This window comes from Lissotriton helveticus, chromosome 1_1 (genome assembly GCF_964261635.1).
Source record: "Lissotriton helveticus chromosome 1_1, aLisHel1.1, whole genome shotgun sequence".
Taxonomy (NCBI): domain Eukaryota; kingdom Metazoa; phylum Chordata; class Amphibia; order Caudata; family Salamandridae; genus Lissotriton; species Lissotriton helveticus.
The window spans coordinates 1,107,419,267-1,107,445,461 of NC_136057.1; the positions used below are offsets into that span (position 1 = coordinate 1,107,419,267).

The 26,195-nt window shown below is 45.9% G+C and overlaps 1 protein-coding gene across 3 annotated transcripts in view; it reads left to right on the forward strand.

Annotated features, from left to right (window-relative positions):
- Positions 1–26,195, forward strand: part of LOC144821473 (uncharacterized) — a 616,628-nt gene that overhangs the window by 219,731 nt on the left and 370,702 nt on the right. For all 3 annotated transcript variants that reach the window (XM_078678562.1, XM_078678582.1, XM_078678572.1), the window contains one exon: positions 14,848–14,981. In XM_078678562.1, the coding sequence (XP_078534688.1) occupies positions 14,848–14,981 (134 nt within the window). The remainder of the gene's footprint in view (positions 1–14,847; positions 14,982–26,195) is intronic.

A 26,195-nucleotide genomic window follows, 5' to 3' on the forward strand; every position in this document is an offset into this window, starting at 1 on the left:
CTGGTCATGGAGAGGGAGGAGTCCAGGATGAAGCCCAGGTTGCGTGCGTGGTCCGTCGGTTTGGGTGCGGTGCCCAAGGCGGGGGGCCACCAGGAGTCGTCCCAGGCGGAGGGCGAGGAGCCCAGGATGAGGACCTCCGTCTTGTCAGAGTTCAGTTTCAGGCGGCTGGTCGTCATCCATTCGGCTACATCTCTCATCCCTTCGTGCAGGTTGGCTCTGGCGGTGGTGGGGTCGTTGGTCAGGGAGAGGATCAGCTGGGTGTCGTCGGCGTAGGAGATTATGTTGAGGTTGTGTTGGCGTGCGATGGCCGCGAGGGGGCTCATGTAGACGTTGAAGAGGGTGGGGCTCAGTGAGGATCCTTGAGGGACGCCGCAGATGACTTTGGTGGCCTCTGACTTGTACGGTGGTAGGCGGACTCTCTGTGTTCTTCCGTCGAGGAAGGAGGTGATCCATTCCAGTGCCTTGTCCTGGATACCGATGTTGCCGAGGCGCTGTACTAGGGTGCGGTGGCAGACAGTGTCGAAAGCCGCGGAGAGGTCCAGGAGGATGAGGGCCGCTGTTTCTCCGTTGTCCATCAGAGTTCGTATGTCATCGGTGGCAGCGATGAGGGCGGTCTCGGTGCTGTGGTTCGCTCGGAAGCCAGACTGTGAGGGGTCGAGGGATCCATTCGTCTCGAGGAAGGCGGCCAGCTGTTTGTTGACGGTCTTCTCGATGACTTTGGCCGGGAACGGGAGGAGCGAGATGGGACGGTAGTTCTTGAGGTCGGTGGGGTCTGCTGTGGGTTTCTTGAGAAGAGCGCTGAGTTCGGCGTGCTTCCAGCTCTCGGGGAAGGTGGCGGTGTCGAAGGAGGTGTTGATGATGTCCCGCAGGTGGGGTGCGATGACCGCGTCGGCCTTGTTGAAGACGTGGTGAGGGCAGGGGTCAGTCGGAGATCCGGAATGGATGGAGTTCATTGTGCGGATGGTGTCTTCGGTGCTGATCGGAGTCCAGGTGCGGAGGGTGGTGGTGGGTGGCGTTGTTGCGGTTGTGGCTTGCGTTGGTTGGTTGCTGAAGCTGTTGTGTATGTCCGCGATCTTGTTGTGGAAGTAGGACGCGAGGGAGTTGCAGAGGTCTTGCGACGGGGTGATGTCATTGTTTCCGGCGTTGGGGTTGGAGAGCTCTTTCACGATGTTGAAGAGTTCCTTGCAGTTGTGTGCGTTGTTGTCCAGCCGGTCCTTGTATGTATTTTTCTTGGTGGCGCGGATCAGTTGGTGGTGTTTCCGGGTGGCGAGCTTGAGGGTGGTCATGTTGTCCGCAGTTGGTTCCCTTCTCCAGACTTTCTCGAGGGCTCGACAGTTCTTCTTGGAGCTCTTGAGTTCGTCGGTGAACCATGGTGTTTTTCTGCTGCAGGGTCCGCTGGGTGGGGTTCTCAGCGGGGCGAGTTCGTCTGCGCAGTTGTTGATCCACTTCGTGAGGTTGTCGGCGGCCTGGCTGGGGTTCGCTGAGCTGGCGGGAGGGTGCTGGCTCAGGGAAGCGGTGAGCTGGTCGGCTGTGATCTTGTTCCAGCTTCTTCGGGCAACCTGTTGCTGGTGGTGGTGGATCGTCGTTCTTTTGAAGGTGAAGTGGACGCAGCTGTGGTCCGTCCAGTGGAGTCCTGTTGCGTGGCTGAAGGTGACGTCTTTGCTGGATGAGAAGACGGCGTCGAGTGTGTGTCCGGCGAGGTGGGTGGGGGTGGTCACCAGTTGCTTGAGTCCGAGGTTGGCGAGGTTGTCGAGCAGGCTGATGGTGTTGCGGTCGCTGTTGTTCTCCAGGTGGAAGTTGAGGTCCCCCAGGAGGATGTAGTCGGCGGAGGGGAGGGCATGCGGGCTGACGAAGTCGGCGATGTCCTCGCTGAATCGTGTGCGTGGTCCCGGGGGTCGGTAGATCAGGGTGCCTCTGAGGGTGGTCTTCGGGTTGGTGTGGATCTGGAAGTGCAGGTGTTCAGCGGTGGTTAGGGTGTCGTCGGTGTTGGTCGTGATGCGGATGGTGTCTCTGTGGATGATGGCGATGCCTCCTCCCGTCTGGTTGGCGGTGCGGTCCCTCCGGATGATCTTGTAGCCCTCCGGGATGGCGATGGCGATGTCTGGGGCTGAGGAGGCGTTCATCCAGGTCTCGGTGAGGAAGGCAACGTCAGGGGCGGTGGTGTCGAGGAGGTTCCAGAGTTCTACGGCGTGTCTGTGGACGGAGCGGGTGTTGAGCAGGATGCACTTGAGGTGGTTGCTGCTGATGTTTGGCTTGGCGAGTGCTGGTGCAGGGTGGGTCCGGATGCAGGTGAACTTGCAGGCGTGGCAGCTGAAGGGTCCGTGGGTGTGCTTCGGGGCGGCTCGATGACATCCTGGGATGCGGCCGGTGTTGAGTGCGATGAGATCGGCGGCGTTGTAGGTTCGTCGGGTCGGCTTCCGTCGGTGGGGGCCAGGGGTCCTGGCGCTGGGCGCGGTCCAGGCGCGGACGGGCGCAGACGGGCTTACCTTTGGCGCGCCTTCGGCGCACAATCGGCGCGCCCGCTGCGCGTCAACGCTGCGCGTTCGCACGGTCGCCATATAAGGCGAAGTGCGCGGGTGGGCGGAGCAGCTGGGAGGCGGGAGCGGGGAGGGAACAGAAGAGAAAGGGGCGGGGCAAATGGCGGTGGCGGGAAGCGGGGAGGGAGAGCGGCGAGGTAGGCGGGAAAAGGGGAAGGAGCCGAGTAAACAACAATTACAATACAATAGGCACAGATGGGGGGGGAAACAGATCGAGAACAGGAGGAAAAAACGTTAGCACAGCAAAATAAAATACCACAAAATACAAGCACAAATTACGGCGAAAACAGCTGGAGCAAAACACAAGGGGAGACGCAAGGCGGCCGTGAGGCCGGCGGCGAGGCAGTAAGGCACAGCAGAGCAGAGGGGCACACGCAGCAGCTGGTGGCCGTGCGGCGCGGGGGTGTCCCACAAGTGGGTCACACTCACCTGCGTCGCACGGTCGCCATATAAGGCCAAGTGCGCGGGTGGGCGGAGCAGCTGGGAGGCGGGAGCGGGGAGGGAACAGAAGAGAAAGGGGCGGGGCAAATGGCGGTGGCGGGAAGCGGGGAGGGAGAGCGGCGAGGTAGGCGGGAAAAGGGGAAGGAGCCGAGTAAACAACAATTACAATACAATAGGCACAGATGGGGGGGGAAACAGATCGAGAACAGGAGGAAAAAACGTTAGCACAGCAAAATAAAATACCACAAAATACAAGCACAAATTACGGCGAAAACAGCTGGAGCAAAACACAAGGGGAGACGCAAGGCGGCCGTGAGGCCGGCGGCGAGGCAGTAAGGCACAGCAGAGCAGAGGGGCACACGCAGCAGCTGGTGGCCGTGCGGCGCGGGGGTGTCCCACAAGTGGGTCACACTCACCTGCGTCGCACGGTCGCCATATAAGGCCAAGTGCGCGGGTGGGCGGAGCAGCTGGGAGGCGGGAGCGGGGAGGGAACAGAAGAGAAAGGGGCGGGGCAAATGGCGGTGGCGGGAAGCGGGGAGGGAGAGCGGCGAGGTAGGCGGGAAAAGGGGAAGGAGCCGAGTAAACAACAATTACAATACAATAGGCACAGATGGGGGGGGAAACAGATCGAGAACAGGAGGAAAAAACGTTAGCACAGCAAAATAAAATACCACAAAATACAAGCACAAATTACGGCGAAAACAGCTGGAGCAAAACACAAGGGGAGACGCAAGGCGGCCGTGAGGCCGGCGGCGAGGCAGTAAGGCACAGCAGAGCAGAGGGGCACACGCAGCAGCTGGTGGCCGTGCGGCGCGGGGGTGTCCCACAAGTTTGACAGTACAAAGCAGCAGGCTTTAATGTTGCACCACTAAGAGACTTGCTAAGTGGAAGTCACTGATAAGTCCTGTGATTAATGTTCCCACTGGAGAGAGGTCACAGTTTTCTCTACTGGCAGTTTTCACTCTCACCATAACTATTGCCAAGGGTTAATATGCCTGATATAAAGAAAGTCTGCCACCATTACAGAACTGTATTGTATGTGGATAGCTCAGTGGGTTTCTGCTTTTGTGACAGAGATCCCTTTCTTACTTGTGGTTCAGCCGCACCTGGAGCTGAGGTCGGGGTGGAGGGTGCTAATTATTTAAAAATTAAATAATAGCTTTAAAAGCATCTGCTGCAGAGTTTAACTTTCTTGTTGCACAAATGTGTGTGATTTCCGATTTTTGTATTTTTGTCTGTTTCCATAGACTTCATTGCATAATTTTGGTTGCAAGAAAGAGTCACTTGAAGTGTCACACATTTATTCACTGAATATCTCTCATAAATCCACTGAATCTATAAAAATTTCACACACAAGCAATTTGAAACATTAGCAGCTGTGCTTAAATGGGTGTAATGTCTAATATTTATATGTTTCCCTTGTCTTCATTGCTTGATTTGCTTGCTATAAAGTGTCACTCATATTTGTGGAAATGCCACTCATAATCACACTGAAATTATGAAAGTGTCACACATAGCATTCTGAAACCTTGGCAGCTATGGTGGTGAGGGGGGAGTATTTTTGTACTAGGCCTGATCAAGCTGGCTGATGGATGAGGTTGAGGATTGGTAGCATAAGGGAGACTAGTGGGCTCTTCATCCTGTGTGAGAGTACAGCAGAGAGATAAGAGGGACAGATGACAGATCAAGCAGTCAAAGCCTTCCCAACCGCGGCAGAAGACTGGCGGGAAGGTGGGGGCGGGGGTGTGCCACTCCCACCTTTTTCCCGCCATTCCCTAGTTCATATGTGACTAACTCTTCCTTCCTTTATGCCCAGCCTGCTGTTAGCTGTACATCCGGTGCCAGCTGCGCCCCTCCACGTGCACAAACCACGAGCTGAACATTGCAGGCATTGCCCTGCAACTGCAGAAACATAGACATGGCCGCCGGTTGTACAGTGGGGTGTCGGAGAACATTCCATAAAGAACCCTGAAAATGCTGGTCATTTCTACGTTTTTATTTCTTTATTTAAAATTTTATACCACACGCAGACGACAAAGTACTCTACAGTTTTTTTTTTTTACCAAAAAAATGTGAGAAATGATTTCAAGTAATAATCATACATATTTACAAAGAAATGTTCAGGATGACGTCAGAGCATTTTCAGAGAAGGTAATAACCAAGAGAAATAACCAAGGATTGGGAACACCCAGTGGTGCTCGAATAATTTTCAGAGTGGTGTCGCTGCCATCAATGCTTCATCACTGAACTCACAATGTTGTACATATATCATTAAAGCATGGTGTGTTCGTGCACTGTCATTTATAGACAGTTCAATCTCCATTGAAGGGGTCACTTAACTTGCAAAGACATACAGTTTTACAGATAAAACTAATATAGCGCACAAGCGATGTGTGGAAATCGGGTGTCAATCAATCAAACAAACTGGATTTGCATAGCGCTACTTATCACCTGTGAGGGTATCTAGGCACTGGGGGGTAGGGGTGAGGCTGCTGATGAGGGACGTTAATTGAATAACCATGTTTTTAGGCCCTTCCTGAAATCTTGCAGCGTGGCAGTCAGTGTGTTCTTCTTTGTACTGCCGGTCACCGGTGTATTAAACTGTGTAACCTTGGACCGATTCACGTATTGTGCATGTAACTTGCATGATCGAGGTAACTATTAGCGGCAATACTACGTGTCTCTCAGTCCTTTTTCCCCAGCACCCCTCCACCCTCCTCACCCCTCTTCCCAGGGGCGGCAATCTGAGGGATAGCCCCGGGCGCCACAAGCTCTAGCTACGCCCCTGCCTGTGGTACAGGATTGTAGGGAGGGGGATTTAACAGCAATAGGTGGGGCGATTCGCACGTTGTATGCATACAATATATAGCATTAGCTGTGCTGCTCCTGCTGGGTGATGAGGACCCCTGCCCGTCACAAGAATGATGATTTTATTTGTGGCAGCTGTGTGAGGATAAGTTTGAAACTGCAGGCAGCTGCCAGTGCTAGCCAGTGCAATTGGAGGCCTGGGAGGAGTAGAATTAGAACAGCATAAATAATTATTTCAAGATTTAATAAGATTTTTACTTTTATCTAAGGCATGCAAGTAGCAATTATTTTATGTTTAGTCGACTCTAGCATTTTAGCCAGTAATATCAGATTTGATAATGATGTGTTTGCATATTTTTGTGTTTTACCAAAAGGTTTTTCTGATTTATAGTTTTTCTGCCATCACTTTAGGGCGGTTTTTCCAATTAATGGTTCACTGGTGGGCTTTGTTGTGTGTCGATAATGAATATTTACTCTCTTTTGCTGTAAATTAGAGACGGCGTTCTTGCCGTTCTTTTTACATGCCATATCTGTCATCTACCCGTCAATGTTTTGTGACGTGTTTTCACTGTCAGTCACTTACATTAGCACTGTTTACTTCCATATTCAGTGCAGCCGCCCCTGTTTTTTATAGTTGTTTATAGATAGAGCTGGGAGGTGGTGTTCTATACAGTAGATTACAAACAGACAGGGTCGTCACAAGTGGGGGCGGACAGCAGGGCTCTTTACCCCCGCTCCCGCTTTTTCTTCCTCGTGATGTCACTGCTAAATATACATGCATTACAAAAGCAGGCCTTAGTTTGCGAAAAGCATTCTATAGTAGTCCATTTACAGGTATTTAATTATATTCTTACAGGGATGCACGCATTTTATGGGCTTTTGGTGCTTGTTTTTAAGTCCCTTTTTTGTTTCACACATTTTTGTAGCATCCTTAGGCTTTATTTCTATTTTATGGAAGAAGAGGATTAAATTATTAAAGATATTTGTTTTTCCTGTGCATATTCTTTACCTGCGGGGTTTCTGCGTAGAGGGCACTGGGATCTAGCTTGCACTGTGGTACTTTTATTCTTATAATGCTGGATTTTGCCTTTCTGTGGTCGGTGAATTTGTTTATTTGCTCATTTCCAGTAGTCCCATTCAGAAGAATGTGTGGCAAGGCAAATGCAGCATTATTCATGTGACTTCGATCAAATCTCATATGGGGATACTGTGCGATAGTGGCCTCGCTCTTACTTTGCTCAATCAACTCTACGCTAACCGGAATCTTTTTAAATGATTAACTTTCATCTAATCTCATTGTGCTGGTTTTGTGGTCTCGCCTTTGGCAGCGCATGTGAGAAATTTTGTTTACTAAAAGGGGCTTTGGGCTAGCCCATTGCTTACCATTTATTAGCTTCATCGTCAATCTTATTTGCTGCCTCCAAATTAGCCAGCGTGTCCCATTTTCACTTCCTCTTCTTTCGTTTGGAGCATGAACCAAGTACTGATTGCTTCATTTCGATGAATGTCCTTCCACTGCTTCATTTTGATTAATGTTCTTCCACTGCTTCATGTTGCTTGTAACCTCCAACCCTCCATCATGCTGTCTCTGTTGCTTGCTCCCTCAGACCATCCCTCCCGTTGTCCGTGTTGCCCACATCTGCCATTAGCAAAAATGAGTGCTATGAAGAAGCCAGCGTTGGCCTCGTTCACACATTTTGAGTTTTAGGTAGCCGCTTCGAGGTTCACTGACACTGCTGGTGGATGCCTGGTGCAACGAGGGACTCCAAGTCCCAGGGAGCTGAGAGCCTCACACCGATTGCCCGCACTTGTTCCTGAAGCAGCGGAGACTATAATACTGCTCGCCGCTCCCGCTTCGTGGGAGCCGCTTCGAGGTTCACTGACACTGCTGGTGGACACCTGGTGCAATGAGGGACTCCACGTCCCTGAGAGCCTGACACCGATTGCCCGCACCTGTGCCTGCAGCAGCAGGGACTACAATACTGCTCGCCCCTCCCATTTCGCAGAACGTGCGCGGGCGCCCACTGGGCCAAGGGCGTGCCCGTCTGAGCCTGTCGGAGTCCGTACGAGGCCGGGCCGGGCCCCCCCCTCTAAACCTGATCATTTCATAAGGTCAGTCCTGTTAACATACGTATATGTTGAGGTGATCTGAATAAACCTCCAGTCTTGAACGGAGTCAAGTTCAATCAGATGCCGACATGGTCATCACTCACTGATAGTTCTGACGGCGTAGCGTGAGGACCGGGAACCCTCCGTTTAGAGTTGACGAACACCGCGGCTGGTTCCTTTTCCCGAAGCACGGCTGAATTAGACCTGCACGTGCATTATTGAGACGCTTTTGATGGAATTAGACAGACTGCATTAGCATGGACAGATTTGTCCTCTTTGAGCCCCGCTAACAACATCGAAATGACCATGTTGGCATCTGATTGAACTTGACTTCTAGGAGCGTGATAACTCAAGTAACAATACTCTCTCACCCTGTTTTACAGGTTGCTTCACTTTCTCCTATCCTCGTTGGGAGCCGGACGGCCCAACTATCCATGGCGAATAATTAACTGAATTACACGCCCCTCCTTGATCCCCCTTGTCCTGATGAAGACCCCTCCTTAAAGTTTTACATACACCTACCTTTTTGCTTTGGGGTCGAAACGTCGACGGCTACAACATTTTGATTATTAACATTAGCCGTGGTAGCATGGTGTCATGTGAAATTGTAGAGCATTAGCTGCTCCACCTATATATACTGGCTCAGTGTCCCACCCTCCTTTTCCCGGGGCACTTTAATAATTGTGTTGCCAAAATGATATATGCAGCTTAATAACACATTGTGATTAAACAACAGAGTGTTAATTGAATTGAGTTTTCTCTGCTTACTTTATTTAATTTGTGTTGTATCTATTGTGTACTTCTGATACCTTTTACTGAGACCCTCTTTCTATGCAGAAGATTAAGGGCAATCTGTTTGGTATGGGGCTCAGCCACCTGTGGGAAGACCCAATAGGGATCTTAAATCCCAACAAAATTCGAGTATAAAGCACTCTATTTGGGATATGATTAGTAAGAAGACCCTGTTGATGGTGTGTAGTAGCTCCCTTACAGGTATTTTCCCGGAGCACAAACTCATAACGAAAGCAGAAGCCTATTGGAATCTTTTCACAAAACCAGGTGCCAGGAAATTATATCATCAATTTAGAGTGGGCACCCTTCCGCTAAGACCCTTTATGGCAAAATGGAATAAGGCTCTAGATACTAACTGTCCCACGGGTCCATCCCTGGTAGAGTCGATAGCCCACGTACTGTTTGTGTGCCCAGCATACAAGCGCCTGCGTCGTAGGTGGCTTAAGCCGTTGTGTTCCAATCTTGGCACCAGATCGGGTATGACAGCTTTGAGTATCTTGGTAACAAACACTTGGCAGACATTGTTATTGCCACAGCAACATTTCTTAGCTGGACCTGGGCACTGCGAAGAAAAAATCTGGAGGTTGCTTTAGGAACTACATCCACTACTTGATTATGCCCACTGGCAAGTGGGCATCCCCATGATAGAATTTGTAGGAAAATGTTCTTATATGGATTCGATTTTATAGTTATTTCTGTTAAGTAACTGTTAGGAATTTTTCGATAATGCTGATATTAAATTTTGTACAGAATTGTATGATTTTAGGGTGATATTTTATGACACTTTTATGTCTGTACTGTGTCTATTATGATTGAAAATTAGCGAATAAAGACTAACTGATGATGATGAGTTTTAGGATCAGTAAGTAATTCTAACTCGCACAATTCATATTTCAGATAGGTTCATGTTAAAGCTGATCAAAACGTTGTTGGTGATTCTACATTCCTGACAAAGTCAGACTGGACGATTGGGCAATCTGGTAGTGCCAGAAGGGCTGGCATTACAAGTAAATGCTTGGGACTTTTTTTTGCGGTTTGTGGGCCTATTTTATGGTCTGGTGGGCTTATTTTTTACTAATTACTTCTCTGTTATTAACGTAAACATTGCCTACAGCAAGCACAATTGCATGCAGTCGCCCATACTTTTCAAAACACCTATCAAACGTGTCTTTAGAAGTTTGAAATTGTTCCTATTTGCAAATGTTTGCGATTTAAAAAAAAAAAAAAAAAAATGTTTTAGCTCTTCAATTTGCTAATGGGGCCACTTTTTTTTGGTTCCGAACCTATTTTCTGTCCCAGTCCAACCATGATTCCTGATGGGTTTTCGCCCCCAAATAAATTGGTTTACAGACACTTGAAATGAACGTAATCTAATTTCTTCAGTCTGGATGATAAAACTGCCTTTAAAGCATATGTGGGGTTTTTTCGCTCTGATTTGGCGGACATTAAACATTGAAAGCTGCTCAGCCTTACCTGGGACTTTAACAAACCTCCCAAGATTTATAAGGTAAATAGGACAGAGAATGTTTTTATATGTAGACGGTGTCAAGTCATCGTGAAAATTTGGCAACTTTCTTACTCCAGTATCTTTCATTTGTAATTAAGAGCGACAGTTCTAGGTTAGGGCCATCAAAACATAATGTCTACCTTTTCCTATTGACTCAGTTCAATTTTGGGTCTTAAACCGAGGAAAGAAGATATTGGTTGTTCTGTTCAAGTCTGTAGTTGCTTTCAATCTATGCAACGTTTAGAGATGCTCTCCATCTAAAGCAGCAAGTGTCCCCCTCTAAGAAAGGGACTCGTATCCCTGTCTGCAGATACTCAGGAAGATTTAGAGTGATGATGGATACACATACTAGTGTGGCGCACAGGGGATATTGTGCGCTGAGTTCTGGATACATGTGCAATAATTTCATGGCTGTGTCCTGTATTGGGGAACCAGGTGTCCAGATGTAATTATCTTATCATGGGCCAACAAAGACTTGGACATGGACAGCTTTAAATAATCAGCTGGTCTATTTACATAAATGCTAATTTCTAGAGTGTACAACGTTTCAGATGATAGACTTTAGCCTTTCACGTGCGTAAGGTAAAATTTCCATTTAAAATGGCCATTTGGATTTGGACAATTTTTAGATTAAATTGGTTAATCTCAGGTGGGTTTTTAACATTCAGCCTCAATACACACATGCCAACGTTTTTCTTATGGAGACAGATTTAAGTACCCAATACAGGCTTTCTTAGACTATAGCCCTAAAACAGAATATAACAGTATGTTTCTCCAAGCACATAAAAATAAAACTTTGGCTGGTGTTATCAAAGTATGCAAGAGAATCTAGATTTAAACACATTAGGGGGCCTATTACGATGTCAGACAAATACCGATTCAGAAACGGGACCGACCTCTGGTCGGCAGTCTCGACCACCTGATTAGGATGCTACCGAACACTGTTCAGTTGCATTCCGACATTTCTCTATGGGAGCATGTGTTATGGGCATAAACCGGCTGTAGGACATGCTCCGATAGGGAAATGAAAGGTGGTTTTAATCCCTGCACCCCGTGGCAGACACCTTAAGGAGTCTTCTACGGGGTACAAGGATTAACAGGGGGCACCATAGGTCCCCCCTTGGCCACCAACCATAGGCCGCAGGGTTAAGGGGGCTCTGCTAGGGGCTCCCAAGCAGGCCTTCCGACAGGGTTTCCATGTTAGAAAGGCTGGCATGGAAACCCTGCCAGAATCCGGGCATCATAATCCAGATGTCGTAAACCACCATCCATTTGGATTACGGGCCGTTTTTTTTTTTTATTAAAACAAATTTTATTGAGAGATTGCACAGATTAAGCAGCCCCTCGCACACCGAGGTCAACTGCACAATAAAATGGCTCATTTCAAATTGGCAAACCACAGTCTTTTAGTATCAAATGTTACAGCAAAATGAACTCACCCTTCCCTCCCCAGCCCTCCCCCGAACCCTATCCCAACACCCCAGCCCGAGTGCACGACAGCAAGTTCCAAATTCTCCAATGATAACTACATACCAGTAGCGTGTGTGTATCTCCGCCTCAGTGTCCCTTATCACAACTCCTGATCCCTTTCCCTTTCCACTGGGGGTTCCAACCAAAGACCCCGATATTCCGCCCACCTCTTCCATATCTTGTAGTGTTTTTTACGGGCCGGTTTTGATTGGCCAACGGGCTCTGTGAGCCCGTCAGAAGCCAGCCAGAAAGACGGGCTTGTTTTAATTTTGACCAGCTCAATCAAAGTGAGAATTGAAACCGACGATGTGGGTTCTAAGGCCCTTGATTTAAGGTCGGAGGCCTTACGACCGACATCGTAATAGGCCCCTTTGCGTGTAAGGAAGCAGAGAGACGAGGCAAAAAGTTATGTAGAATAAGACCATCTGCTTTTATATTAAAAAAAAAATCTTCAGTTAAGTTCAAAGAATCTGCTGTACTTGAACGTATTTGTGCAAATATTAAATATCTCACAATCATGATACTTCTATTGAAGTCAATCTCTTTGCCATGAAGCTACAATGTGTGTCCTGTTGTTGGGTTCAACAGTGGAGATGACGTAGGTCTCATCCTTGATATTCAAACCAGACTAAATTCTTGTCACTCTCTGCCCGCCTGTCTGTGCACTCTCTTGAGTGTTTGCTACCAGACAGAGGTTTGTTACATGGGCCTCGCTGGGCTTCCGCTTAAAGAGCTGTGAATAGCTGATCACAGCGCAAGAAACTCCCAAGTATGCACAGATGTTCCTGACAATTTCTATACATCCCTATTTGTACTTCCACTTGCTTAGGCCATGCTTCCGCCAAGAATGTGGCTGTGTCCGTTGCAATATACATTAAAAGGTGCACAAAAGGACAACAATGTTGGGACTGAAGAATGTCTAAGGTTTCTGGATCCTAAAGGCTATTTTTGTTTTGGATAAGAGGGAATCATTGTTGAGTTCATCTTTAGTTAGCCTTCCCTGATGGAATAGCCACAATATTTTCACAGGTAAAAATCCCCCTCATACACCATACTCCAGGGAGTTCTTTCAAGCTTTTTAAGGAGGACTTGGCCGAGTAGAAACATGTTGTCACTGCAGAGAGAGCGATGGCTCGCTGGTTCATATAATGTTCAAATGTGTTAGGTCTCAGTCTGTCTGTGCAGGAGAAACTTCTGAAATCATTCAGTTATGCGATATGACAAGCCAAGATTAAGATGGAACCGGTATGGTGCTACTTAGGGCTGTTTGCACATAGGTCTGAGGGACTAGCACAAAGGTCAAACGTATTACTGATTGAGCTACTCGGGGCTCTGACCTCCACTTTTGCAATTGGCAGCTGGAAGTGTGCTACATGTTATTAGTACTTGGGCGGAGGGCACTTGTAAACAATAATACACCAGTATGGTGCTGCTGTGTGGTATTTTAGATATGTAAATAATTCCGGCCATACACATGCCTACATTACTTCTGTCACAATGTCCATGTGGCTGTGCATGATAGTCTGATAAACTGCTAGTTTGTTTTGCTTGCACCATGTATGCTTGTTCTATGCATTTCTTACATGCATGAAAAGGTTAGGGAACTTCTTTACTTACTTATTTTAACTCTACGTTTTTCCTGCACTGCAAATACTTACCAGTAAATGCCCTCTTTCCTACAACCACCAGGTGTGAAATTGGCATTTTGGTGCACTTTTAATACTGTCTGTTCTGCGCAACGTAGATTTGGGTTATACAGGTGCAAGGTAGAAGTTCAGAAAGGTGTGTGATCTGCACTGCTAAATGTCTGTGAATACCCATTCAATTACAACTGTGTGGGTTTGCGTCTCAAATGCGTTGCATTTTCTTCAAGACTCCTCACAAACTTTCTTGGGAAATGTAACTTTATGATTTAGGTCAACACCTTTGCAGTGGTAGGTCAAATCCTACGTTTTCTTAATTTGGGCATCCATATCATTAATTGTGTATGCCTGTAAAAGCTTGTCCTTCGCGTATGTAGTGATAGTGTATGCATTTCACATGTACTATGGCCTAAGTGTTCATGAATCGTCTGCTGCATCATTGTATGGCCGATCTTGGTGGTACATCTTGTTTGCACACAGGTTTATAGGCAACATCATGCTTGATGCCTACAGTGGGACAGCCTCTCAAAAGATGTTGCAATATATTTCCCTAATTCAATGTCGGGGCTTGGAATGGTACACTTTAGCAACAGCGATAATGCAAAACAAAGTGAGAGGACTTTTGTGGGAAAAAATGGAAATGCAATAAGGAAAATTGGGGGAAACGCACTGTCGCAGACCTCCGAGCAGTGCATGAGATGTAGTAAATGGGCTTTCTACCAAGTGACACATTTACAATATTTTTTAGAAAGTTGTGAATGGTTTTGAAGGGGTCCTTGCAAAGTTACATCTGAGTTAAATCTGATGAGGTCCTCACGACTCATTGGGATGACTGTTGCGTCGAAATGGCAGATGATCTACAGACCACATCACAACCTATCTCATTTAACATAGGTGCATATGTTTAAGAAACTGTTCAGAAGAAGAGGCTGCAGCATTTCTGCAAACATTTCCAATAAAACAAAAATTCTGGCATTGGGGAACTTTAATTCTGAAAGTACATCGACATTCAGTTTCCTGTCCTGAAGAAAGGCCCTCTTTCTTCAGGACGGGAAACTAAATGTCGAAGTACTTTCTGAATTAAAGGTCCCCAATGCCAGAATGTTTGTTTCATTGGAAATGTTTGCAGAAATGCTACAGAAATGATCCTCTTCCTTCAAGAGGAGGAACCTAGATTGATATAAACATTGTCTAGTACTTAATTACTTACTACAAGATTCACTGACTTAATACAGTATTTGAATACGTTTTAAATAAATACTTCTCTTGTTTGTTGGCTGTGTGAGAAATGCGGAAGCACAATATTTAGCTCAATATTTTTTATTTAAATGTAAACCTCTTCTTGCTTTAGTGTGAAGTAGGTGACTGGGCTGCTCTCTAACCAGTATTCCCAGCTGACATTAATGCAAGAGCAATCTGTGATGAGATGGGACATTTTTTTGCATATACAAACCAGCTACCTTTTACCTATTTGTGCATGCGAACTAAAAGCTTCTGTCTAAAGGGTGACTTAGACATAACTTTTTGTCCTTTTATGCAGCTCTCTATCACAATGAATCCCTCGCTGGGGAAAGCCTACTCATTCCTGGTCTGATCAGCTGGGTGCCCTCCAACTATTCCGGTGACCTTCATCCTAAGATCCAGCAGTCAGTACTGGACACTGTCAAGACCTGTGTAAGAACTTTCATCTCCGAGGTTTCTCATGTGTACTGCTTGCCTTTCTTTGATACAAGATGCCAGATGTAATAAGTAACTTTGAATAGAATTTTCTTTGCTCACGTTATAAAATGTGCTACATGCATTGCTAGAGGTAGGGAAATAAACCATTTAAAAATACCCCTTAAGGGAAAAAGTGAATGCGAAAGGTATAAGCAGGTCAGAATGACATCGGGGAGAGGAACATAAGTTGGTGTCTTCAGTTGTCCCCATTAGTGATTTTTGTGGCCAAAAGGGTCAGATGTCTAAAGTATATTTCACTGACCGTCAATGAATCCTCCATTCAGTTTATCCAGATAGGTTGTGGACTCTGTTGCAGGCTAGTGTTTACCAGTGTTGCTGATACAGTCGACCGAGAACCTATGGGCAGTGTTGGTGCCAACTGTGTTTATCGTTTGTGAAACTGATGGTAAAGTATGGCAGCAAGTGTAAACATAGGCTTGACAACATTGACTTATACTGGTCGATAATGCCTTATTGACACTGATGTTTGCCAGTGGGATGGGCATTTAGGCCTCTGGCATATATGGTGCCTACTGCTAATACGTATATTGTTGAGTATGGCGCATGTTATTGCATACAAGTGCATCTTTACACACCAATAGAATTACTTTCCAAGATGATTGTCAGGCTTTGGAACTCGTTCCGAAAAGATTTACTCCAGATAACCAGAGACATCTTTAGGGGTGCACGCCCAGTGCTACATCAATGGAAGGCGGGGTTGGGTGTCTTAGTGGGCATCGCAGAGGTGGGAGTTTAATAAAATATACTGTAGCACTGTGGGCAAGTTGGACAATGTGCCATAGACTGCCAAGCGAAGTGAAGCAAGGGAGCACTGCACATCATGTGAGGGATCAGGAGGTGATCTACAAGATCGTGAACTCCAAGAGGGGATTACACAAATTACCACTTTGCACACATTTATGTTCGGATTGATTAATTTGCCCAGAACCATACAAGGTTGACTCCAGTAGCCAATGCCAGGATTTGAACCTGTGTTTCCGAGTTGCAAAGGAGGCAGCTTGCTCTGCTGGGCCACATCTCCTTGCTGGGCCTTAAGTGATGATATGTGGGTCTCTACAGCTACCATTACCCATCGTGCTGGATCATCTTCTGTGGCCGTTCTATGCACATTATTCGATTTCAAGATTAGGTTTTATTGGGTTTTTTCTCTTTTGACGTAAGACTGGAGAGCATCCATAATGCCATCTTCCACAAAGGAGAGCCCTGTGCATCTGCACACCATCTTCCAAATACCTAACATGCGAACAATGACTAACACACTGCTTCATCTAAGACTTGGGCATGGGATTCCCTGAAAAAAAAAACTATCATTGGTCCTTGAGGAGAAAGCAGCCAGCTTAAAAGTACTGCTACTCTTCTCTCAGGCACTTGTAAACATATGTGTACCGTAGCTCCGCGTCCGTCTATGCTATTCGGAGCACTGCTCAGAATCCCACACATGATGGTGAACTTTTCCTGCATTGGCGCACACACTTTTAGTGTGCATGTGTGCCCTGGCCTGCTGTTGGGCATTAAGGTTGCTATGGGCCCTAATGTAAGCAAGGAAAATTAGTCCTTCTTTCCTCTGGTTCAGTGGTTGCAGACCGCCACAAATGAGGAGCAGTTGGCCATTCACACCCCTCCACCTGAGTGCCATTGAAACAGCTGCCCTTCTTCAGTACCCTATAGTAAGTAAGCTGAGGCATCTTGGTGCTAGTGTCCCAAAAGAAAAAGGAAAAGCCATATAGAGACTACTTTGTAAGAGAGGAAAAGGGCCAAGTTTTTAGCAGTTTGCTAAAGTGTGTCAGAATAGGTTGACATCTCAGAGAGATGCATAGTGTTCCAAAGTTTGCTTGCCAAAAAGGGAAACTTCTGCCTCTCCATCTAGCTTTGTGAATTCTTGAAATAGCCACTAATTTAGCCAAACCAGATCTAAGAATACAGGGACGTGCTACACAAAAATCTTCTGAAAAAAGAGAGGATCCGTTTTATGAAGTGCTTTGTGAACCATACACAAAGCTTTGATTTGTTTACCCTTTCACAAACAGGAAGCCAGTGAAGGCCAGAAATTCCCAGCGAAATGGAGCTGATATTAGGAATTTTTAGGAGCAGCTGAGCTGCCGCATTTTGCAAGGATTGAAACTTCAATTGCAAGCGTTTTTGAATTATTAAATAGAGTGCATTGCAATAATCAATTTTAGAAATAATGTGGGCCACAATTACCATTTTTTGAAGATGCAAAGGGATAAACAGAAACACGTTTTTCTGAACCCTAAGTAGAAGAAGCAGGAAGATGTGACATGATTTATTTGCTCGCAAAAACAGAATTGTCCATCAAAGATAACCCCCAGATTCTTAACTTTCAGGGCTGGAGATGGAAGAGGGCCAAGATTAGAGGGCCACCATGAGTGTCATAGCTTGTTTATATGCGCAGCGCGTGTCTGTATGCACGCGCTGCTTTCTTTTTAGTTCAAGTTTCCTTTCTCATGCTTGCATGCACGTGTTGTATTTTATTATGTATATTGTCTTTTGAATGTTCTCCTTCATGGCACGATCCGTGTGTTCCACGCTCCAACGCGGATCGGGTCGTTGACGGAGAGCAGGCAAGGAGGTACAGTTGGTTGCCGTTACTCCTGGCTTTAAGACCTTTACCAGGGTGCTTCTCTACTTTGGAATAAATCTTATTTTTATATTATTCAACTTGCCTGACCATTGTTCAACAATGAGGTGTTCCAGAATGAGATGTTATTTTCAAAGAGAAGCAGCTCCTTTTTCTGAAATTCAATTTGAGGCGGTTTTCCTGCATCCTTGTTGCAATATGTGCCATAAACTTGTTAAACTTGTTGCTGACCTCATTCACGTCATTCACAACCTCATTCACGTTACATCACGTCACGTCATCGTACGTAAGGGACTGCAGAGAAACCATGGGACCAAATGAGTTTCTCCAGGGAGGTGACATAGATGTTGAAAAGCAGGGGGCTTAACGATGACCCTGCGGCACCCCACAGGGAAGAGAAAACGGGTTAGAACTAAATTTCCCAAAGGCCACTATCTGCTCTCTATTAGATAGGAAAGCGATGAGGATGGTGAGCATTGCGCCTCTGATCCAGATTGCCTCTAGCCGGTTGACAAGTAAAGAATGGTTTACCATATTAAACGCGGCAGAGAGATCGAGAGGAAGAAGTGCAACCCTCACTCACTATTTACCAGCATTCAAATCTCCTTAGTAGCAATGGCTAAGATGGATTCTATACAATGCTGGGATCTAAAGCCAAATTGTGATGAGTCCAAAAGATTGTTAGCATCAGGAAAGGACATCACATCCTCATTAATAGCAGTGGCGGCTGGTGGAATTTGAAACCAGTAGGGCGTAAGAGCAATTAGTGAGCTTTGGGACACATGTGAGCAAGCTGGAATTTGTTTTAGGAAAGTTTCTCCCCCAGAGAATCTTTATTGAAAAGGGTTGTAAAAAGGTGCATTTTCCAGCTCAATGTCTATAATAAATTACGAAAATGCATATTTCTTACAGGCATTTTTTTTATGGGCTTTAAAATAACATCATGAAAAGTGTCCTTTGTTTAGCATGACGCAAATTTCATGAGGCTATTTGGTAGCTGTGTCCCATTTCTTTTACTACTACAAAGACATGCCCTTGAACTATGCACTTAGCTTTTAGGGGCTGTGAAGAAATGTTGCCTGTGTGATTGAAAAATGCAAGACGTAGTAGTATTCTGCACTTTGCAAATTAATAGCATACAGAAATCTGTTTTAACTTCTGTCAGGGCTTGCTTGTCTCTTTGTATACTTTAATGCTACCAAGAAAGTCCTCAACATTCCAAGTACCTCCCGGCTAATTGTTCTCCTGCCTTGTGCCCCTTTTAATTTGGTACACCACCACTATGCTAGCATGGAGGGCCCAGATATCTCTTAAAGCAGGTTCTCTTTTCACGGAGAGCTTGCCTACAATGAGATGATTCCCTGTCTGTCAGAACCCAGCACTCGGTGACCCCTGAGCATATGGCCATGTCTCTGAGACTCCAACTTCACAGAACTGGTGTCACAGGCTCCTAGATATCGTTACATGACAAGTGTCATAGGGTCCTGGCTGGTGGCACATGGCCAGTGTCAGATGACCCTGCCTAACCTCACAGGGACACGGACTGTGTCACAGGACCCCGACCTGTGTCACATGACCATAACAAGCACACAAGACCTTGACCGGTGCCCCAGTTTCCTGATCTGGCTAGTGTCACATGCCCCTGCCGAGGTGCAGTGAGTTCCATATGGTGACACATACCACTGACCAGAATTCTGTCCCGCTACTGTGGTTCCGACTTGGCAGAGCTTTTCACTGCTCTGAGCCCAGGCTCGTGCTGCAATAGCCAGATGCTAAGAGAGAGCCAGGTTTTGCGTTTGCATTTTGCGTTAGCATGCTTGATTTTTAATTTCACGCTTCGATTTGATGTGCCCATTAGGATGAAATGCAGAGTTGGCAGGACCCTCGGTGACCCAACTCTTCAGCACTCACTTATTTGTTCTTGAAAGTGATAAATAAAAAAATACACACAGATGATTGACTCTGCTCGGGCACTGCTTTTTATGTTTGAATAATGCTGCACCTTCCTTGGAGTATTTTCACGATCCGACAGATTGAATGTGACTTATGCTTTTACTGGTGCTGCCTACACTGAGTGCCCTTCACATAGGCCGGAGCATAAGATGAAAGACAGCGCCATTTAACACTTTGAGACTGAAAATTTATCTTTCTTACACCAAACGGTTAATCGGCGCGTTAATGGGAAAATACTTGAAGCTATGACTGGGGATGTACGTTTGAATTTATGCATAAAAGCAAACTGTTTGAACTCTGAGTCATGGCCGGGGGCGGCACTGATTCATGCATTGTGGTTAAAAACGCGCACGCCAACTCGCGCATGCACTGTATAACATTAAGCCTCATCACACACCATAATGTATTTCCACGGGTGCTGCTATGACATATATCATCAGCACAGGGAGTCTGCTGGTTACATATAAGCATGGTTATGGCGCCAACAATGCTTATATTTGACTGCATGCAATTTGCCGGCATGACGGGCGGGTCGGAGGTGGGGTGGAAATGGGGTAATCGCGGGAGAGATTTTCTAATTCAGACCTGCAGCCCTCGTCATAGAACAGCCTCTCCCCCTCCCCTCCCTCAATCACAACGCTGTGCACCACATTGTTGCTGTGCCACTGCCAGCTACGAAATATAAATTATGTATTCTAACTATTAACTAAACTCACTCACTATGACGAGGAATCCTCGCTCCATCCGTCTAACTCAGAGCTCAGCCGTATCGGATCAAGGGGGAGCGCGTGCCATCACTCTCCTTGTGACTCTGGTGGTCTTGTTGTAGCAGTCCTCCAGTCCACGCCAGGACGTGGTGACGTCCCAACAGCGCCGGCCAATCACTGACTAGATGGAGCAGGGCTAATACTGCCCATAATGAGACCCGGCTCCCCCGGGTCTCTGCCTGTGTGAGTGCAGGGAGAGGAGGAGGGAAGGGGCTACTGCGTGGGTGCGCATGCGTGGGCAAGTCATAAAAATGACTTGTCCTAAATGCGCACACACTGCTGCTGCCCCCTGCCCTCCCTGCCACGCTGCTGCTATCTGCTAGCCCAGCCTGCCACTCACTGCCGCAGGCCCGCCCCCACATCCTTCCGCGATGACGTCACTCTAGTTAGTGACTCCGACCGACCTCAGGCTCCAAATAAAAGCTAAATACATAAAATAAACTCGGTAATTGCTATGTATGCAGTGACGGTCGTCCATGGCTAGTGGGGCAACGCCCCAACGCCCCCAATGGACGAACCGCCACTGATTAATAGACCTCTCTAGTATTTTCACAGGCAATAGTAAGCGAGAAATGGGCTAATGGTTTTTAGTGTCGCGAGGGGCCACAGAAGGTTTCTTTAGAAGAGAAAGTAGTAGCTCAAAACATTATTTAGGAGTTTTGTGAGATACACAGATATCGCACTGGAGACCATGTGCAGTACAGCGGGCTGGCAAGGGTCCAAAAGTCTTACTGCTCTATCTTCAGTGAAGATAGTAAAATTATCAAAGGTGTTTGAAATGCCATCCGCATGATAATGCTGCTCTAAAGAGGTTTCACTAAACACAATGAATCCCCTACAGGATTAGCCCCCTGATTAAAGAAGAATTGTTCATAAACACTATTTATCTTCATTTGAACAAACGTTGCCAAATAACCTGATCAGAGTAAAAATGTAACTAATGCTGCAGTTTAGAGTCTTTGGCCGTATTTATTTTATCTGTGTAATATTTCGTTTTTTTCTGAGATAATTAGTACTCTGTACTCACTAATAATTAATTTGTATTTATCTTTCTCTTCAGTACTTTAATCTCTCCTCCATCTCTGTTCTTGTGCACTACATTTTTGTTTACGTTTTTTATTCATTCAGGAGAATGCCATAGTAAGTAAGTAATATTTACTGTATAGTTAATAAAAACCTTTACAAACGAGCTTCTCTTTATAAAATTGAGAAAAACAAACTTCAATTTAAAAGGCTGATAGCCACGATTAAGAACCCTAACAAAAAATAGCAAAAAAAGAGGGAAGGCAAGAGAGAGAGCCCCTGAGCCTTACTGGGCCCAAGTCTGATTTTGTAAATGGGGATTTACCAGCAATACAAATGTTAAAATGTACTCCCTGGACTTTGTCTAAATTAAAAAAGTGGGAGGCCGTAAAAAGTAGATGAAAGTGCGTTGTGCAGCATCGACTTTTATGACTCAGGGAGGTGGCAGAGGTTATCCCGTTGATGTTTTCCTTCAAGGCTTGACTTTGCAAAGGTGCGTGGTAATTGGTGTGATAAAGGTACTGTCTAGATCTTACGTGTGGTGGAGCAGGGAGCCAGTTCCAGCCCAGCTCCATTGCCACCACGCAGGTGATCCAATTATATCTTGATAGTGAGTTTGAAAGGGCGGGATTTTCCTTCTAAAGTCTGCTTACTATTTTTCTGGAAATCCCGTCACAGGTCGACTGGACCTTTTTACCTGTCATGGAATGAATTAGGCAATCTATCCACCAATAATCCATGAATTTCAACGGTTCCCACTATTTCCCCAAAGAACCACCAACTAAGGTCTAAGTTTGAAGATTTATTACAAAGCCAAAAACAACTGAAGGTATAAACACCTCAGCAAAAGGTTCAGAAGATAAACAGGCACTAATACAAACCTAATCCTACGGAACAGTCTCAGACGCTTAGGAACAATACAAGAATCAATTCAAGAATCATCAGGCTAACAAGAATTGCTATAACCTGAGTTTTAGTATGCATTGATAGAAGATATAATTTCAGGTTAATCTGTCTAAACTATACTAAGTGACATCCCTACTCAACAACCGCCCAACCTAATAAAGGTGTCGGCAGTGGTGACTTCCAAAGAAGTTCACTCACTTTCTCTCAACTTAGTCTAGAGTCTTCTCAGTCATAGCTAAGCCCTCTGGCCATCAACCGCTCCCTCTCGTCTCTCAGCTCATCTGCTCTGCCTTCTCCCTCGGGGTGCTGTCCCTAATACAAAACCCCACAATGCGGACGACACGCCTTCAGGTACGCCCCTCTCGAAGGTGTTGGTTTTTGGATTTTTCCATTATGGCACCTCTCCATCCTTGTCCGTTAAAACGTCCTTGGGTCCCAGGCTCTCCTTCGCTTCAAGTTGCTTCCTTAAATTCCTCGGCTACTCCTCCATGTCTGAGCCTAGTATCCTAACACTCATACACAATGGGCCCTTCTACTCCACTATCTGCTTAGCTCTGCACCTGCAAAGGAATACATGTGAATCGGCTCACAAATTCCTAATGTTGCAATTGACTTTAGTTAAGGCAGCTTTCTCCAAAACATTTCTACGATTTTAATGCTAAGCAAGGCATTTTCAATCAGGCCTACACGACTTCCATGAACTGGGCCTCTGCACGTTTATAGGCCCAACATCCTAACATGAACAATACCCTTCGTTCTTTAGGCTTCCATCTTTAAAGCAAATTACATTTTTCTACCTCAAGCATTCTAACACGTTTTAAAAAGACACAACTATGAATTTTAATAAAGCAGATCTAAACATAATGGGGATCTAATAAACACATTTCTTATTAGTGAAAGACTTCACATCAAACGACATCTCTATGTTAAAACGGCATTATTGATTTCCAAACTCTTAGCATTAGCTTCTCTATGTAATTCTAATACCAAGTATATTAGTCCTCAACCTTACATTACATTTTGAACACGGTTAGTAAATCTTCTTTATATGCGGGTGTTAACTACTTGTACATATGATACACCCCTACAAATTTTACTTCAGTTTGACGCTCTCTCAGTTCCCCCCTTTGATGACCTGTGTCATCACCATCATCACATCATCCCTGAGGGTAAGAACCGAGTTAAACAGAGCCTGTCGCCATTTTCCCCCGCTTGAGCATCTCCAACGCTCTCAAGCTTCGATATTGACTGTCCTGCAGTCTCTCCATTCTTTGCTCTTGCACTCTCATCGATCTTTCCAATCTCTTTGACCTATACCACTTGTACACTCTTACCAAACCCTACAACCCAATCACACATGCCACAACTATGGTGAGGGGTTTCAGTCCTTCCCAGATTTGCAAACCAGTTTCCAACATGTCCAACTCCCTTGCTAACCTTCTCCCACACGTTCTCTTGCGTCAAGTCCTCAATTTCATAATGAATGGCAGTAATGTTACTTCTATATTTCTCCAGATCCTTGGAATTATCTGGAATATACGTGCAAAATTCCTGGACCTTCAAAAGTTTACAGACTCCTCCCACTTTTGCTAGAAGGACGTCTAAGGCAAGACGGTTCTGTAAAACCATTGTCCTTATCGTCAACATCTCACCCTCAACCAACACTAATGACTTAGCTGTACTCATTGACAGTTCATCCACCACAGTTGCCACCCGCCGTATCTTCACGTCATTCAAAATCACTCCCAACATGGGTATCACTGCTCCAAACACGTCTCCAACGATTGCACCAGCACTTTCACCTCGCTTTACCCTTGTCTGATGTCCTCCCTCTAAGAGAGCGAAATCCTTAGTATGGTAAATCTTGGGAAAAATCGCTAAATAACACGTTCCATACCACTTCTCTGGCAATCTTACATACGCATTCCTCCCGCAGACAAAATAAACGGTAGGAATCACCTGCACCACACTCTGCAAGAAATCCTTCGTGTAATACTCCAATGTGAAAGTGTGTTCACATGTAGTCTGACCCACATACACATTTTCATAATACGTCTGTGGTCTGTGAATGCACAGCTTCCCTTTCTGCACTTCATCTAGAGCTATCGGACCATAACTCCCTCTTGACCTGTGCTGCTTCTCTTCATCCGTCCAATCAACTTTACCTTGCCCTGAATCTTGCAACTGTTTCTGCTTTTTGTACCTGTCCTCTACTTGTTCTATGAACTTTTTCTCTGTCTCTGATAATAAACATGTCAAATTGTGTCGGTGAGCGTATGAGGTGTCTAACTCTTGGGTTGGAATGAAAAAATACCCAAGTCTATCCTCTGATTTATAATAATCGAACTTATTCAGGTGTTTTTAAGCAGGGACTTCTGGAAGCACATCATAATTCGAAAGGAAATACTCAAAATGGTTTCGCCCATAAAATATGCTAAGCAGCAAACTACATGAAATTCCATATGTCAATGGAAGGTGATGGTATCTAATACCCTCATCTACTGAAGCCGGCAGTTGCAAGCACACATAGCAGTCTTTCGCATCCATCGCATCAATGTATTCATACAACAACTTTGCATACGCATTCTGCTTAAAATTGCCCTTAGACAGATCTGTATGTAACCTACGACTCTCCTCTGCTAGCAAAGCCTTCTCTGCTCCTAATTTGACCTCTTTCTTGCTAGGAGTGGTAGGTGTCGGTGTTGCCTGAACCTCCACTGCCTGCTCGTGTGGTACTACATAGGAAACTATAACTACTAAGAAAATAAAGAATATCACTCCTCCTAAAAGGGTGCCTACAATGCACTTAGCCCTACGAGTCAGGTTTCCAGCCTCCATGGTCTTGGAACAATGTAGCTCGTTCTCAGCAACAACCCAAAGTCTCTTTCTTGGTTATTTGAGTCTCTCGAACCACCTCTGAAAGCATAAATCCCCATTTTAGTTCTTTACTTGCATCAACAACAGACAACCCTAACCCTCCTCCGTCCTCTGTGGAAAGTCCCTAAATTTCTTCTTCTTCCACTCGGCTCTAGGTTAGTTCAACAGCTATTTACAAAAGTCTTTAATAATCAATGATAATATTTGCTCCAACTGCACTTAGCACGTATTCCAGAAGTTCCATGCGAAGCACAATCGATTCGTGAGATGGTAATTCTGGACCAAATGTAGGAAAAATGAGTCTATTCAGGATTAAATCACGTATCTTGCTTAGGTAAGGGGGATTGGGAACGGTGAGTGTCAGTACGCCTTCGATCTCAAGTCCTGGTACCAACAGCACCACATCCAACTTAACATTGGGATTCGTACTGGTCACTGTCACAGCCCTCACCCTCCCTGATCTCAGTACACCGGGCATCTGTCACAGGGTAGGTCCACTCAGGAGTGGCATATCTTCGACAAGGTACTCTCACCCTCCTTGACCTTCTCGGACCTCCTTGCTCTGTTTCTTGTTCTCCCTCTTCCGGGTCTGATTCTTCAGATACAGGGGCAAGATCTCTTTCGGAGGCCAGTCGTATGTTCAATCGCCTCCGCCTCTTAGGTCAATGAGCCTCTGCGCTTCTCACTCTTCTGTTTCTTGTTTGCACACCCTGCTCATCACTACTTTCAGCTTGCTCTGCGCTCAAATCGCCTTCACAGCCAGTTCCCCATTCAGAGGCAGACTCAGTGTCACTGTTGTCGTGATTTCCTTCAGCTTGATCAGATGAGTTGCCGGCTTCTTCAGACACCCCCACAGCTTGACTTGTCCCCTCTTGTGGATCTTCTTCCACGTCCAGATTTTCATCTACGAGAGGAGCTGTTTCTTCCAGGGGTGCCGGAACTCGTCGGGTGTGAGAAGCATGGACCCAGTTTGGCAATCCTCCACACTTCACAGCAGTGTTCGTCACCAAGATAACTTGAAAC